The sequence below is a fragment of the Aspergillus oryzae genome, chromosome 5 (genome assembly GCF_000184455.2).
Source record: "Aspergillus oryzae RIB40 DNA, chromosome 5".
NCBI lineage: Eukaryota > Fungi > Ascomycota > Eurotiomycetes > Eurotiales > Aspergillaceae > Aspergillus > Aspergillus oryzae.
This window is the reverse complement of record NC_036439.1, coordinates 585,340-600,092: the sequence shown is the minus strand read 5'-3', so window position 1 is coordinate 600,092 and position 14,753 is coordinate 585,340. Positions and strand designations below refer to the sequence as shown.

General features: G+C 49.7%; 5 protein-coding genes across 5 annotated transcripts; 3 read left to right on the top strand and 2 right to left on the bottom strand.

Annotated features, from left to right (window-relative positions):
• Window positions 1-342: 342 nt before the first annotated feature.
• On the top strand, window positions 343-1,688 carry AO090701000675 (putative aminotransferase; the record flags this gene model as incomplete). Its single annotated transcript, XM_001823431.3, has 3 exons — window positions 343-375; window positions 440-912; window positions 971-1,688. The coding sequence occupies 3 exons, from the start codon at window positions 343-345 to the stop codon at window positions 1,686-1,688; spliced, it is 1,224 nt and encodes a 407-aa protein (XP_001823483.1).
• A 1,151-nt stretch (window positions 1,689-2,839) lies between these two features.
• Window positions 2,840-3,577, bottom strand: AO090701000676 (class I SAM-dependent methyltransferase; the record flags this gene model as incomplete). The annotated part of the gene is made up of 1 exon (XM_001823432.3): window positions 2,840-3,577. The coding sequence occupies one exon, from the start codon at window positions 3,575-3,577 to the stop codon at window positions 2,840-2,842; it is 738 nt and encodes a 245-aa protein (XP_001823484.3).
• Window positions 3,578-4,758: 1,181 nt separating this feature from the next.
• On the bottom strand, window positions 4,759-9,480 carry AO090701000677 (putative nuclear migration protein (ApsA); the record flags this gene model as incomplete). The annotated part of the gene is made up of 3 exons (XM_023237201.1): window positions 4,759-4,835; window positions 4,892-9,381; window positions 9,446-9,480. 3 exons carry the CDS (start codon window positions 9,478-9,480, stop codon window positions 4,759-4,761), a joined length of 4,602 nt encoding a protein of 1,533 aa, XP_023092240.1.
• Window positions 9,481-11,738: 2,258 nt separating this feature from the next.
• Window positions 11,739-12,796, top strand: AO090701000678 (U2-type spliceosomal complex subunit CWC24; the record flags this gene model as incomplete). Its single annotated transcript, XM_001823434.3, has 2 exons — window positions 11,739-12,271; window positions 12,331-12,796. The coding sequence occupies 2 exons, from the start codon at window positions 11,739-11,741 to the stop codon at window positions 12,794-12,796; spliced, it is 999 nt and encodes a 332-aa protein (XP_001823486.1).
• Window positions 12,797-13,320: 524 nt separating this feature from the next.
• On the top strand, window positions 13,321-14,668 carry AO090701000679 (uncharacterized protein; the record flags this gene model as incomplete). Its single annotated transcript, XM_023237200.1, has 6 exons — window positions 13,321-13,361; window positions 13,684-13,903; window positions 13,958-13,990; window positions 14,046-14,130; window positions 14,198-14,236; window positions 14,373-14,668. 6 exons carry the CDS (start codon window positions 13,321-13,323, stop codon window positions 14,666-14,668), a joined length of 714 nt encoding a protein of 237 aa, XP_023092241.1.
• Window positions 14,669-14,753: the final 85 nt, after the last annotated feature.

Here is a 14,753-nt window from a genome sequence, read left to right as displayed (position 1 = left end):
TATACTCCCTGTTGCAAATTTTAGGCATATCATTCCACATCATCATTGACGGTCGATCAGATTTATTACTTCAAGTATTAGAAGAAGTGAGTACTGGCATTGGCTGAGGAACCTGAAGTGAATCATTATCAAGCGGAGGAAGATCATTAGATGATGACTCGTAAAAGTGGAGTCAATCCCACGCCCTTCGGCATACATGCATACCTTACTCATAAGCTGGATCCCTAAATATAAATCCCCACGATATGCTCTACAGATAGAAATGAAGATCAACCTTTTTTCTTTCCCTTCACATCCATATCTCCAATACTCTAGCAAAAAAAGAACAACCTACCCGTCGCTATGGTGAAACTAGAACCTTTCGAAGTCGATCATGTAAGTAGCCGACCACACCATGATGAACCTTAAGAGAAAGACCGTGAACTAACACAAGCTGTAGTGGATTTTGACTCGGGATATAGGTCCCAAGTATAACTTGGCCCATTCATACTCCCTCCCCGTCACAATTAATGATCTCAAATCGCTGTCCGAGAATGAAGCAACAGGTGATCATCTTCTCGCCTCAGTTCAATCCATGCCGATGAACTACGGCCCTTCCTTCACAGGATTGGAGCAACTACGTGAAAATATTGCGAACTTATACTCAGATGAATCATCAATAACTATATCATCTGACAAGATTTTGACAACCCCTGGCGCATCGCTGGCGAACTTTATCGTGCTCTTTGCATTAGTTGGCCCTGGGGATCATGTTATCATCCAGTATCCCACCTACCAGCAACTATACTCCCTTCCAGCTTCCCTTGGAGCGGAGGTTAGTCTGTGGCAGGCAAAGGAAAATGATAATTGGAATCTCGACATGGAGGAACTAAAGGGCCTCATTAAGCCCAATACAAAAATGATCGTCCTAAAGTAAGACCTCATACTCTCCCAATACACACAGGTAGACATCGAATACTCATCAGCCTAGCAATCCACAAAATCCAACCGGCGCAATCATCCCCAGGTCACGCCTCGAAGAAGCTATCGAAATCGCCAAAAGCCACTCGATAACAGTCTTCAGTGACGAAGTATATCGTCCCAGTTTCCATTCCATCGCTCCAGAAGACCCAGACTACCCGCCCTCAGCCCTTTCCTTTGGTTACGAAAACACTGTCGTCACCAGCTCCCTATCAAAAGCTTATGCCCTCGCCGGGATTCGAATAGGATGGATCGCATTGCACAGCAAATCCATCCTCGACCTCTGTATCAATGCTCGCTCCTACGCCCTCATAACAGCTAGCCAAGTAGATGAACAGATCGCATCACTGGCATTGAGTCCCTCTTGCGTCCACAATTTGATCAAACGTAACACAACGCTAGCAAAGAATAACCTTCACATTGTTCAACGGTTCATTGATGAATTTTCGTCGAGCTGTCAATGGGTGAAACCTGTTGCCGGGCCAATTGGGTTCATCAGATTTACTAGGTCCGGCCATCCGGTAGATGACGTGGAATTCTGCACAATGCTCCTAGAAAAGAAGGGAGTTCTTCTTGTGCCGGGGAGAAAATGCTTCGGGGATGGGAAGAATTTCAGCGGCTATGTACGTCTTGGGTTTGGTGGGGATACGGAGGTTTTGAAGGCTGCGTTCGATGCTTTGAGGGAGTTTATGCTTGAAGACTACGAGTCGTTGCCTCTGGCAGATTGAGTGGCTCTTCTATCTGACATTTAGCTTATACAAGTTGGTTTTCTCTTTTACGTCTATTGTTGCGGTGCTTGTTTGGATTAACTTTATACATCCATACCTATACCTATACATCAGCCTTGTTTTTCCCACATGGTTACTTTATAGCAATATAAACACGAGAATACATATAGAAAGACTAGTAACAATTCTTCAATCCAATAGCCACAGTATAGTTAAACATTGGACCAGTTCGCCAGCGAAAATATCGAAGGTGGTCCTCAAAGAACCCAAATCATGTGATCATACAACCCTAAGCGAATCTCAACCAGCATTATCACCCATAATAATAACACTTTAATAAACACAAGCCCAAACAACCCAAATACCAATATACCCTATACCCTAGAAGAAAACACCGAAACTCAACCCCCAAACTCCTCATTCACCCACTCCTTCCTCAAAACCCTCTCTTGGGATATGACCTTTGTTCTTCTAGCATGTTGCTACGTCTATCGCAGTTAATGTGGGGTTGTTGGCTATCTTCATTGTCGTTCTTTGTTCTCTCTATCGGCATTATTAGTGAAGGCAGTCGGTATAGCTATTCTTCTACACATCTAACTAATCGTGTTTCCTACTATAAGACAATAGCTTTGTAGCTTTGTAGCGTTGCGGAGTGGCTTGCAAACTTCTGCATCTTCCATAGAAGGCAAGTATGGCCAGATGAATGAAGCTATACGTTCAAGAGGGATGGTGCCAATATCCTCCTCCCATTACCTATTCTTAATTGAACTCTCTTTGGAGTCTTTAATCAGCTATACCAGCCTGCGACAACGATCAAACAGATAAGAACCATCCGCGGCTTAATAACTCAGTATTCTTACAATGGATCAATAGACGGAGGGGAAAAGGACAGTTTCACTGATCTAGCCATTGAGTTGGGCCACCCGGTCGTTACAGTGCTTATGAACACCTAAGCAACGATCAAAATTTTTGGTTCTTTGTATAACCTTATGAAGACTAAAACTTAGGGAGGTGTGTCTTTAGAATATTTCCAAGTCGAAGTATCACACAATCCTCTTTTCAAACCGCCTCCATCATCATAAATACCATGTGCATAAAGAACACCCAAAGCTTACCATAAACATAACCCAAGACCTTAACCACAAATCAGTCTACCCTCTCTTGACAAACACCCCAGCAATATACGGCATACAAGTTCTCCCAAACCACTTCTCGACCTCCACAGACTCCCACCCCCCGTCAGCCTCCGCCGCACCCCGCAATGCCTTCTCCGTATCCCGATTCATCCGACAATCCCCAATAAACCAGCTCCAACCCAAGAACCCATACACAGCCTGCACAACCCTCGCAACAATAGACCCCTTCGCCGTTCGCCACGGATTAACCACATGCTCCACGACGAGAATCTTGCCACCGGGCTTAAGCAAGCCATACAGATCCCGAGCAGACTGTTCTAAATCTGGCACAGAACAAAGCACACGGACGCAGAGAATCGTGTCGAAGGCACCACCAGTCGTTTGATCAAGCGCGGTAGTACCAGCAGGCAGAAGGCCTTGTTCCTGGAGAGCGGGAACGAGTTCCGAGGCGGCGACGCTACAGGGAAGAATGTGGTACTTTTCACCTACTCCTTCGGCGTCAGCCCTGGAGCGCAGTTTTGCGTGAAGACCATGGCAGGGCTCGGCGCCGTAGATTGCTTTGATAGCCGACGAGCGTAAGAGGGGCATTTGCGTTCCTGTTCCCGGGCCGACGTCTAGGACTAAACCTGAGGCGTGGGCTAAGACGGGCGGGATTAGGTCCGAGGAACGTTGAACCCCTGTCTGGGTTGGTGGGGGTTGGGACTCGACGGCATCTTCAAGATTTGCCGCGTAGCTTGTGAGTTTGATTATCATATTGACTTGATGCCTGGGGGACTCACTGCTAAAGGAGACCCAGAATCGGCCGAAAGCCTCATCGCGAAGTCTTCCGGGCTGAAGGAGTGGAGCGAGGATCTGGCCTCTTTTGAAGACTGCTTCCAAGTTCACTTTGACATGATCTGTCGGGCTTTTTAGCTTAAGCTTACTTGGAAATTGGTGGCGAGGAGATTCGTGTGCATATAGTGCGGCAAGCAACTGCCGTGTACGTGGGAGAAGATCATTTTGCACTCGTAGCAGGCAACGTATGTCATCCGTTGGACTTACATGACATGGCCCAGAGCAGAAGCAGGCTTGGTTCCAGCAGTGATGCGAGCCACATCTTGGTGGTAGGCTCGTTGATAGAAGCCATTTGCACTTGATGGACAGGGAAATGGAAAGTTATAACTGGCGAACCCCAATCAAATGATCTCCTTGGACAAAGGCAAGAGAAGGAAGTTGAGGGAGAGTGGGATTGGAAATAGAACTTGGGAGTGTGTTGATGAAAGGTGAAGAGTGATGCATGACTAATCCTCGGCAACCCAATCGGCCACAGGACTCAACTACAGCTACTAGAGGGATATCTTATCCGTTCATGGTATGGTTTCGAATTCCTCAATGGTGCCTATATCAATTCCTGACATATAAAAACAGAGTCAATACGGACACGTGACAATCTTGCTGTCATTACAGATTGCAAAGACTCAATATCAAGATGTGAGAAAAGAAAAGTCAAAAGATGATGGACGGATGCAAGATGCACACAAGATGGAAGTGGTAGTAATAAGTAAGGGCCAAGCCTAGGTGGAACGAACGGCATGAATATACCAGCTTGACAATGAGTATCAACAAAGGAAATGACTAAATCAATAATTCATTTTGCAAATATCACGAATGAATGACAGGAACAGTCCAGACACCTGAGCGGGGATAAATGCCAAAGGGGCCAACCCCCCAAGATTAATAATGACTATACGTAACACAAGGTTCCAAGAAAGGGTGCCCGGAGGGTGGCAGCTACCGAAAAGCAAAGGGAGTCAGTAATAAAATGCTAACACGTGCGCTCATGAGATTCGCATGCTATGAAGGTTGAGGAGGGTGGAAAGGAAAGAGATGTGAGCGATGCATAGACGAGGTCCTTGGGGAGAAAGAACGCATCTTCACGATGGGCGTCGACAGGCTCAGTGATGAGAGTGATGCCGATTTACACGCGGGCTGTACCGACTTGTCCTTGAGAGTGAGCTGACATCATGCTTGCCTAAAATACAAGTGTTAGCGGATAGGGCATAACAGCCTAACTGGGCATGCTCTTACCATCACAGCAAGCACGGACATTCTCAAGTCGGTCTGTCTCCTGTTCTTGCCTCTCCATCATCTGCCGCAGGTCCTCCTCACTGTCACGGCCGTAGACACTGCCATCATGGATACTAGATGTCGCATAGCCAGGGGGGCCCCTTCTGCCGAAAGAGCCTTTGAGCGTAGTGTTAAGAATTGTACTGAGTCGGGACGTGGAACTATTCCTTTGATCGGAATAGTGAGACGGCGTGCTTAGAGCCGGAGAGGCGCGACCGGGGGTCCCTGTGCGGCGTAGAGAGAGAGCAGAACCCGCTCGCTGTTTCGGCCAATTTCGGGTCTGGCGGCTCTGCGATGAAGAGATTGACAACCTTGGTCTCTGGCGCGACCGAGATCCTGACCGGAACCCAGGGTTGAATTCATCGATATCTTCCAGGTCATTGTTCTCCTCCTCACCATTTTCCGACCGCAGCAAGAGGTACGAGAGTGCATTGAACCAGGTCTCGTGCCTCTGACTAGTAGTCGCGGTGAATCTGATCCGGCGACCAGGGCTAACAACCTCCAAACTCCTGCAATGAAGACCTGGAGGGTATGGGTTGTCATCGGCGACAACTCTCACGGCTTCAATAGGAACGCTCTTTGTCTTACGCTCCGACTTGCCAGCACTTTGAGGGTCCTGCTCACTCCAGTACAATGTACGCGTATATGGATGCACCCAGAAGTAGCGACGATGTCTAGTGTTGGAAATCTCCCCGGAGACTGTTTTACGTGTATACTTCCAAAGGAATTCTCCAATCATGGTCTGGGTGATGGCTTGAATCATGCGTGGATCTGTGCCGGAGCCATAGCCATAAGGTCCGCCAGCCGGGGTGGAGTGTGTATTGAACCGCTCTTCGATCTCGGATGCGAACGATGAGACCGAAGACCTCCGCGACACCTGGCTTTCGCGCCTCACTCTGGCCCGTGAAGTAGAAGACCTGACGGAGCCAACCTGAGGGGCTGAATCATTTGGAGTGCGCGGGCGTGGAGCGCGGAAAGCGGAAGCCGGAGCAAGAGGCGGCGCCATGAGACCCGGTGTGGCCGGTTGTTGATCAAGCGACTTCTTCTCAGCAGCTATGATAGCCTCTTTATGTTCAGAAGGCAACGGGGGATGGCTATGAACAGTAGAGGCCTGGCTGGCTGCGCTGCCTGGTCGCCAGTTGAGAGATGCGGCCGATGACTGATGCTGAGGACGGGGCCGTGCCCTTGGCGTGGCAGCAGGTGAATTGCCTTGCTCCTTGGCTTTGTCACTGTCGGGGGGAGACAAAGGCCGGGCCGTAACACGGTCCATGAGAATCTGGTCAATTTGCTTAGAAGACAGTATCGTCTGAGCACCTTGATCTGCCTGGTTTGACGATCGGCGTCTTGCATGGCGAGGGACAGCATTGCCGGAGATAGCCTTCAGAGGGGAGGGGACATCCTTCTGGTGGCCAGCTGTGTCATAATCAGAGCTATCATTTGCTTCGTCTTCGACAACCACAATTGGCAAAGACTCTGAAGTGGGTTTGTCGACCATAACACCTCTCGTTTGCATGAGTGGTGCGTTCTCGTCGGATGGCAGGGCTGCCGGGATGATGGCCGTAGCTGGAGTGTCCTCGACAGGGAGTGTTTCCACGGAACGGATGGTAGAAACCGACAATTGCGGAGACGCAGGGACGGGAATCTCGCGTTCCCGAGGTGCAATCGGCTCAGTGGATTCTGGTGGTATGAAAGATACTGTCAAATCAGGGACTTCATGCTCGGCTGAAGCCTGACCCACAGCCACCGTGGACTCCGGCTCTGGAACTGGTTCTGGAAGCATCGCCGCTATAGGTTCGGTGTGCTCTGTGAAGATTGTCGAGAATGCCAGGCCAGGGATTTCGGTGTTTATAGCACGCTCCGCAACTGAAACTGAAGGCTCGGGCACAGGCTCTGAATGAGTCGCCATTACAGGCAGAGTTTGTTCAGAGAAGATTGTCGAGACTGCCAGGGCTGGAACCACAGTGCTTATATCACGCTCTGTGACAGAAACTGGAGCTTCAGGCATAGGCACAGGCACGGGAACGGGCTCAGGAAGAGTCGCCATAACAGGCTGGGTATCCTCAGAGAAAATTGCGGAGCATGCCAGCTGTGGAAGATCTGTGCTCGTTGCCTGCTCTGCCACGGAGATTGAGGGCTCAGGCACAGGCTCAGGAAGCGTTGCCGCAACAGGCTGAGTTCCCTCAGAGAAGATCGAGGAGACAACCACTTCCGGTACGTACTTCGGCTCCGGCTCAGGAAGCTTGGCAGAAATGGGTTCTGTATACTGCAAAGAGATGGCCGACAAAGCCATCTCCGGGGGATCAGAAATAGGCCCGGCGACCGGCTCGGTTGAGCCTCCCACAACGTATGACATGCTCAACTCAGGTAGCTTAGGTGCTACAGGAACGGTGTCCTGAGTGGAGATAGGAGAAATATCGAGCTGTGGCAGCACAGCTGCGGGGACATTGATCTCTCGCTCCGCATCTACATCCGAAATCATCTTCGAAGTGGCTAGCACACTCGACAGTTGATCACCATTCACTTCAGAAGACGTCTGAGGGGAGGCCCCCTGTGTCGCAGCATGCACCAACTCTGGTTGCTCCCTCGTTCCAGCAGCAGTCTCGGCATCCGAAGTCACCTTCTTCGGTGTTACAAGTACATCCGAGACATTCTCGTCGTTCACAACGACCGGGGCGCTTGGTTCCCAAGGGTCAGTCATGACACCGGAGTCAACCATTACAGCCTTAGGTCTCGTGTTCAAAGTGGCCTGGGATGATCTTCTCGAATCAGGCATCGAAAGGATACGTGGGGTGGAATCAGCATCGTGTTCTATCGGTGGGCCGAACTCTGCCTCCTCATCCTCCTCGCCGTCAAGTTCTGCGAGTTCTGCAAACAGGCTCTGGCCTTCGGAGTCCCCTAGCGTCTGTGTGAAGCTCGTTGCTGGGGACTCCCGTGAACTAGATGGCCGGCTGTCAGAGGCCATGGGAGCCTCTCCAGAAGGTCTAATCCTCCTCGACACACTCCTCTTGTTCCTGAGACGGTGCCGAGGGGTAGAAGTTCGACTTGGTGAGGGGAACATGCCATCGGAGAGTTCGTCCTCTTCCCCTGAAGTGGAAGCAGTGCTCTGGTAGGACTTCCGGTCACGAGCTTTGGCCAAGGTTAGGGATGAGACACGAGCACGGGGTGTTAACTGAATACGGTCCTCTGTTTCAGTTAGCTCATCGGTATCCGTACTATCATCAGCCATGCTCTCGACGCCCGTCTGGAAGGCCTCGCTTTCAGTGGCTGCCTCACGCTCGTTGGCGGTCTCGAAAGCATCGTCAGCTTCGGTAGCAGTGTGGTAGGCATCACTGGGCTCGTCTGAAGACTGAAGTTCGGGGCGGCTTCGGTAAGATCTCAAAGCCGCTTTGTGCGATGGACTTGTGTCAGTAGCATGGTCTTCCCAATCGGTATCGGTCTCATGCACGTCCTCAATCTCTGTCGTTCCTCTCCTTCCGGCACCCAGCAGGTTCGGTCTTGCAGCCTTGCGTGAATTATCGGGCTTGGTCTTCTGGCGCTTATTAGAGGGGCCAGAGGGAGCAATAGCTTCGCGACGCTTCTGCTCAATCTCGTCGCGCGCTTCTTGAAGCATACGTTTGAGCTCAATTTTTTCAGTTTTCTCTCGGTGAATGGTGCTCTTCAGATTCTGGATCATACGATGAGCATGGCCCAAGGAACTTCGCAATGTTTCTGTCTCCAATTGGTTGTGTCGCGGAGTGAATTTATTGGGCGATGGTGGAGGTGAATTTTCCGGTGTCCCTCTACCATCCTCATCAGAGTCATCATCCCGGTGAACTTCTCGCACGGTCTCCGCTTCTTGCTGTCGAAGCCGCATAGCGACCGCTCTAGCAAGCTCTTCGTTCTGTGAGTTCAACTCTTCAACCTTCTTCTGCAGTGCAAGCCTTTCCGCATCCCCTGAACTCAAGTTCCTGCGCAGGAGATGGATTTCAGCGTCATTCGCTTTCTGTGCCGCCGTCTGCTCCTCGATCAGCTTCGTATTGGTTTGCTTCAGATCTTCTAATTCTCGCTCCAGTGTGTTCTTTTCTGTTGTAACAGCACCCAGGCTGCTGTTGAGTCTACTTTCGCGATCGGCAGCATCTTTCACCGCAGACATGAGCTCGCGCGTCTGAGTCTCCAACGCCCAGTTTTCGTCCTTATAGCGCTCCTCGCTCTCGTCCAATGCCCGGATTCGCTGCGTATATCCTTCTGCCTCGAGTTCAAGCCTCGATTTCTCCAAGTTCACAGTTTTCAAGGCCTCCTCGCGCTCCGCAAGCAGCGCCTGCAACTGACGGACCTGGGCCAGGAGGGAGGTGGAGATCTCCGTCGCAAACTCGATATCATGGACACGGCTCGACGGTTGGTTGCGCTGTTTTCGTGATGGTACGCTCACCTTGCTGGGAGAGTTGGTGGCTTGCCCAGCAAACAAGGCGGGGCTAAGTGGTGACTGGACATCATATTAGCGCTCCATATAGTGTGCCGGACTGGCAAATTGTATACCTTCTGGTCAAGTGAGGGGGTCCCCAGATGGCCATCATCACCTCCCGCGAGACGTTTCGGGGCAAGGAATGCCCGTGCCGTCTCGCGACCAATTTCCCTGTATTCTCTCTCCAGGTCCACGAGTCTCCGCTGCAGGTCCGGTCCGATCTGGCTGGCTTCTTGCTGTTGCTCGACTGCTTTCAACTTGTCCTCAAGCTCCTTCTGCTGTTCAATGAGCGCTGTACCCAACTTAGATGCCTCCTCCAGTCTGCGCTCCGTCTCCGCTAAGTGGGCCTCAAGGGCCCGTTTCACTTGTGCTGGCGAAGACGCATCCAGGCTGAACAACTGCGTATCGAAAGACGAATACCTATGCGATTCGCGGGGAGCCACCGCCTCGGCGGGGGACACAAAAGGATCGTCCATGGTGAAAATGTGTCAATCCCGCTCTACCCTCCGTCCGTAGCACCGTTACTTGTGACGGCCAGGGAAATAACCAAGCGCCAGACAATAATCCGTAAGCGGTACCTGGTTTTGCGATGAGGACACGGTTGTCGTCAAAAGCCCAGGAACTCGTCGCCTCGTTCGTCGTGTTCTTTATCAAGCCAAGGTCATCATCTGACCTGCACCAGCACGATTGGACTGTTATAACTCCTTGCGCCCGGGTGATTTAGCAAGCCGGCCAGCGACCGAATGGTCCACGGATACTGTGTGTCGAGGTTGACTATGGCAAAAGACAGTGCGCAGCGTCGATCGGGGGCGGTTGCTGTACGGCGACCGTACCACCTTGATGGACAGTAAAGTGAGTGATGAACCGATCGAACAAGGGGATATTGCGTCGAAGTCGCAGAGGCTTTCTGTTTGTTTTGGAAGAGAGCCGAGGATGGGGGGTCTCCGGTAGCGTTCAGACAACACAAACGCGCAGTAGTCGTAGACGTAACCTTGTCAGTGCCGAGTGAACCAACCACAACGGATGGGCGCACGGGAGGAGTCAGTGGATTGATGACTTGTACCAAAACAGCCGAAAAAGGAAAGACAACAAGAGCGTATCAAATCGGGATTGAAATGCGACAAGTCGCGCTACGCCATGCGGCGCATATAATATTATTCAATGGCAAGTGAAGTAGAAAAAGAGTAAACAAAAAAAAAAGAAGGGAGTGACAAAAGAGAATGTAATGAGGGAAGGTAGTTAAGAAAAAACAAATAGAAAAATAAGAAAAGAGAAAATTAAAAAGGAGAAAATTGAGGTAAGGAAAAGAGAGAGATGTTCCAAATACAGCCAGATGAACAACGAGACGAGAACCGACTCGTTGAGCGGGGGAAGACAAAAGAGAGGGAAAGGAAGAATGAGAGAAGGAGAAGAAAGTCACACCGTGTGGGCAGGGGGGGAGGGAGAAAGCTGGGGCCGTGCGGGAAAGACAGAACAAGACCGACTACTATTAGGATCAGGTACCGATCCTACTTGTACTAGAAGTAAGTCAGGTATTACTTTCATGTATCAGGCTCCTCTCAATGCAGGTACTGCGCGAGAGACTATAGTAATTGGACACAGTACCGCTGGATACGAGAATCATCGGTAAGTCAATCAATTAAATAAATAATAATAGAGGAGGGGAGGCTCCCACTCCATCTGAGCCTCTACCTTTTTAAGTACCAAGCAGTCAACTAGGTTATCTTCGATCTGATACGTAACAACTCTGAGTTGCAGGGCTAATACAAGGCGTTTATCGAGGAGAAGAGACAATCCATTATCCCGGGGAATGCTGAATGACATCTCACAGCGATCTTGGTTAACTTATCTGTTTCACGGTCGATCTTCCGGCTATCCTAGGAAGTTTAATTGTCTCCCAACATCAGCATCTTTACTACTTTACTACTAGATCGATAACTTGTCCGACGGTTCTTCCCGATCTTTGGGTAGCCAGATCAGGTTTGGAATAAAATTACAGCTTAACCCAATTGAAGCATCGCGTATGTACTAATCCGTACGGCACTCCTCATTTTGGGACGTCGCTGTTTGTCGGGTTTGCATTTCCGCCCCTGTTTTGGGTCACCTTCGATCTGCTTCGTCAGAACGCATATGACCACACGTGACACGGAGAAAGCTTCATTTGTCACTAGTCACGTGGGGCGCACCGAATCGGGAAAACAAGAACGCCACCACCGTGAAGCAAGGTCACTTTATATATCAACCCCATTATCCGACTTTCTGAGTTTCAACTCCCCCGAACACATCCCGATCTTGGTGGCTAAGGGGCAACTGTGCGCATTGCCACTAACTCGCCATTCTGGTACTATATACCAGCGAACCGCAACCATGACGGACGAAACGCAGGTCGCCGATGAGGTCCCTCAGTTCTCCTTCAAAAAACGATCAAACAAGGCCAAGGCCAATTTTCGCAAGAAGCCCGAAGCGCCGCCACCTGCTTCGGACTCCGATTTCACGTCGTCCGATGATGAAGAGGGCCGCAGAATCAAAAGGCGCCGCAAGAACGCAGCAGTGACAGCCTCGTCTACAACCAATGCACCCCGGAGAGACGAAGAACAGCCCGTCACAGCCACACCGATCCCATTGCCATCCAGCAACGATGCCACCAAGCATTCGAACTGGTATGATGACGAGTTGGACGCAAAGAATCTCTTGGGGAACACGCGGGCCCAACCAACCTCGAACGCCCCCTCTGCATCAGATGGCACGTACAAAGGCGCGGCGAATTACCAGTCTTTCATCCAAAAAAACCCCGATTCTCTGGCAAAACAGTTCGGTCCGATCAAAGCCCCCACCAACATTCGTACTGTGACGTTTATGGATTACACGCCAAACGTCTGCAAAGACTACAAACAGACGGGGTAAGTTTCTCTTTTATAAATCAGCTTCATTTGAAGTTTCATGTCTGACCATAGTTTAGCTGGTGCGGATTTGGGGACGGGTGTATCTACGCTCATATTAGAGAAAACGTCTTGCAGGGCTGGGAATTGGACAAAGAATGGGATAAAAACACTCAAGGAAAGAAATTGGATGGAAAGGTCGTCTCCCAACGTGGGGGTGACAAACCAAAGGACGACGACGATGAGGATGAGGAGCTTCTCGAAAGCATTCCATTTGCCTGTATCATCTGCAAGAAGTCATATCAAAACCCGATTGTCACCAAGTGCGGGCATTATTTCTGCGAGTCTTGCGCCTTACAGCGATATCGGAAAAATCCGTCATGTGCTGCATGTGGAGCTGGCACTGGCGGGGTGTTTAACACCGCGAAGAAGCTGAATCAATTATTGGAGAAGAAGAGAGAGCGTGCAAGGAAACGCCGGGAGCAAGCCATAGCCGACGGCGAAGAAGTCAGCAGTGAAGAAGAGGAAGAGGCCGAAAGCGCTTAGGGCAGGCATTAGTGGGTGGAATAAGTAGGTGATCTTAATTATGGAGGCAATGAAGTCATGTCTGTTGCAGCAGGTCTGCAAACTATGTATATATACTCTCACGGCTGCTCTAGGTTATCGGAATTGAACCCATGAACAAGGCTCAGAATTGGAACACCGCCGACTACGTAGAGAACTCAGCATCGTGGAAGTTCATCCTAAAACTAGTCATGCACTAAGACTAAATTATATGAGGCAATAGTGTTACTCTACTGCCAAGTAAATTAGGTACCTAACGTTATATATTTTCCAGTTGTCTCTTCCATATGATTGCTAATAACATACTGTTTAACACATACACAAAACATCATACCCTGCTCAATGGCCTCTCGTATAGCTCCTTCCGAGAAGTATTCATTTTAAATCTCAGGCTAGGCTCCTTCAACTTCTCTGCTCCTCGCCAGACAAAATCACTCTGCCCAAAGTTAACACTCACATTGCATGCCCCACCACTGTGACTGATTAATGGGTACAGCTTTCTGAATATGATCTCGCTTTTGTTATCGGCTAGACATGTGGTCCTCAGGTTAGTCAAAGAAAAGCAATGTTGATAGCACCAATACATACAGCTAACCAGCCCGTCCTGGGTAAAGAAGTACACCTGCTTCTCGTAGTCGACCCCACAACCGACCTTGTTTCCCAGTCCGAACTTGTAAGATGTCGTGTACAGGTACTGGTCATCTTCCTCATAGATGCTTCCATTATTGCCATGATAGCCTACCGACCAAGTACGACACCCTGCGTGTGCCTCTGTCTGGCCAGCAAACTCTCCGCAAAACCCGACAGTGATAATTTCAGGTTCATCATCGTGGACCAAGGTTTCTGCGGACGATACTGTCACTTCAAAGTACGCCTGCCATCCGCCGCTGCTTCACTGGTTGGAGTTGTTCCGAAATCCCGACTGATGACTTCCACGTTGAAGTTTGGAAATGGAAAGAACATGATATTTGCAGTGATACCATCTTTACCGCGGCTCCGAGCGCCAGAGATGTCTATTTATACTCTTCCGTAAATACTGCAGTCCTTCGAGGCTGGGCCAGCGAATCAGGGCTATGCAAGCTCACCAAGGTAGGTATTAACAATTTGTTGAATCACGAAACTTCTACGCTGACATTACTTTAGCTGCAACGGCTAACAATAGAGGTGCATCCAAAAGTACGCAGCCAGCTTCTCCGGTACACTCACAGACAATACGCTAATTGTGGTTTAGGATGGTAACGACGAGAAAGATTGCCAGGAGTTCGCGGTAGAGTTCATCAAAACGGTCTCCAGCCGATGCAAAACACTAGATCCAAGTAACATCAAGATGATATATCCTTCCGATCATCCAAACCAGGAAAGCAACAATTTAGAAATCCAAAGGAATCGCCCCAAAGATGACAGCATCCCTTCTCATGGCCAGTGAGTCTATTCCACGATGGTTTTATGCATGGGTTACAAATTTCTCACTGTAATATATATAGGCCTAAGCCTGATGCGTGGATCCTGAAGCTACAACCTCTTAAGGAGTTTATTCGGCCAATTCTGCGTTCCACAGGGGGGTTGTCGGCCAGGGTTGCCCTCCTAGATGATGGTGCCAAATTAACTGGAAAGTATGGGAAGCAAAAGGGGCAATCATTTCATCCAGACAAGGAGGAATACTTTGTGGGCCCTTGCATCCATGGCACAAAGATGGCCGATTATATTCGACAATTATGCCCCGAAGTGGAGCTTCTCATAGCTCGTTTAGATGATTCACGGAAAGTCGAGAGTGGTCAGAGATTCACTACAGCATCCGCCTATAAGGTGAGTACTCAAATAAATGTTTATGTTATCGTCATGTCACGAAACTAATTTACTGTGATTTTGGAGGCGTTGGAATGGGCATTGGCTATGGATGTGGATATTGTATCCATGAGCTGGAGTTTCTTTAGAAAGG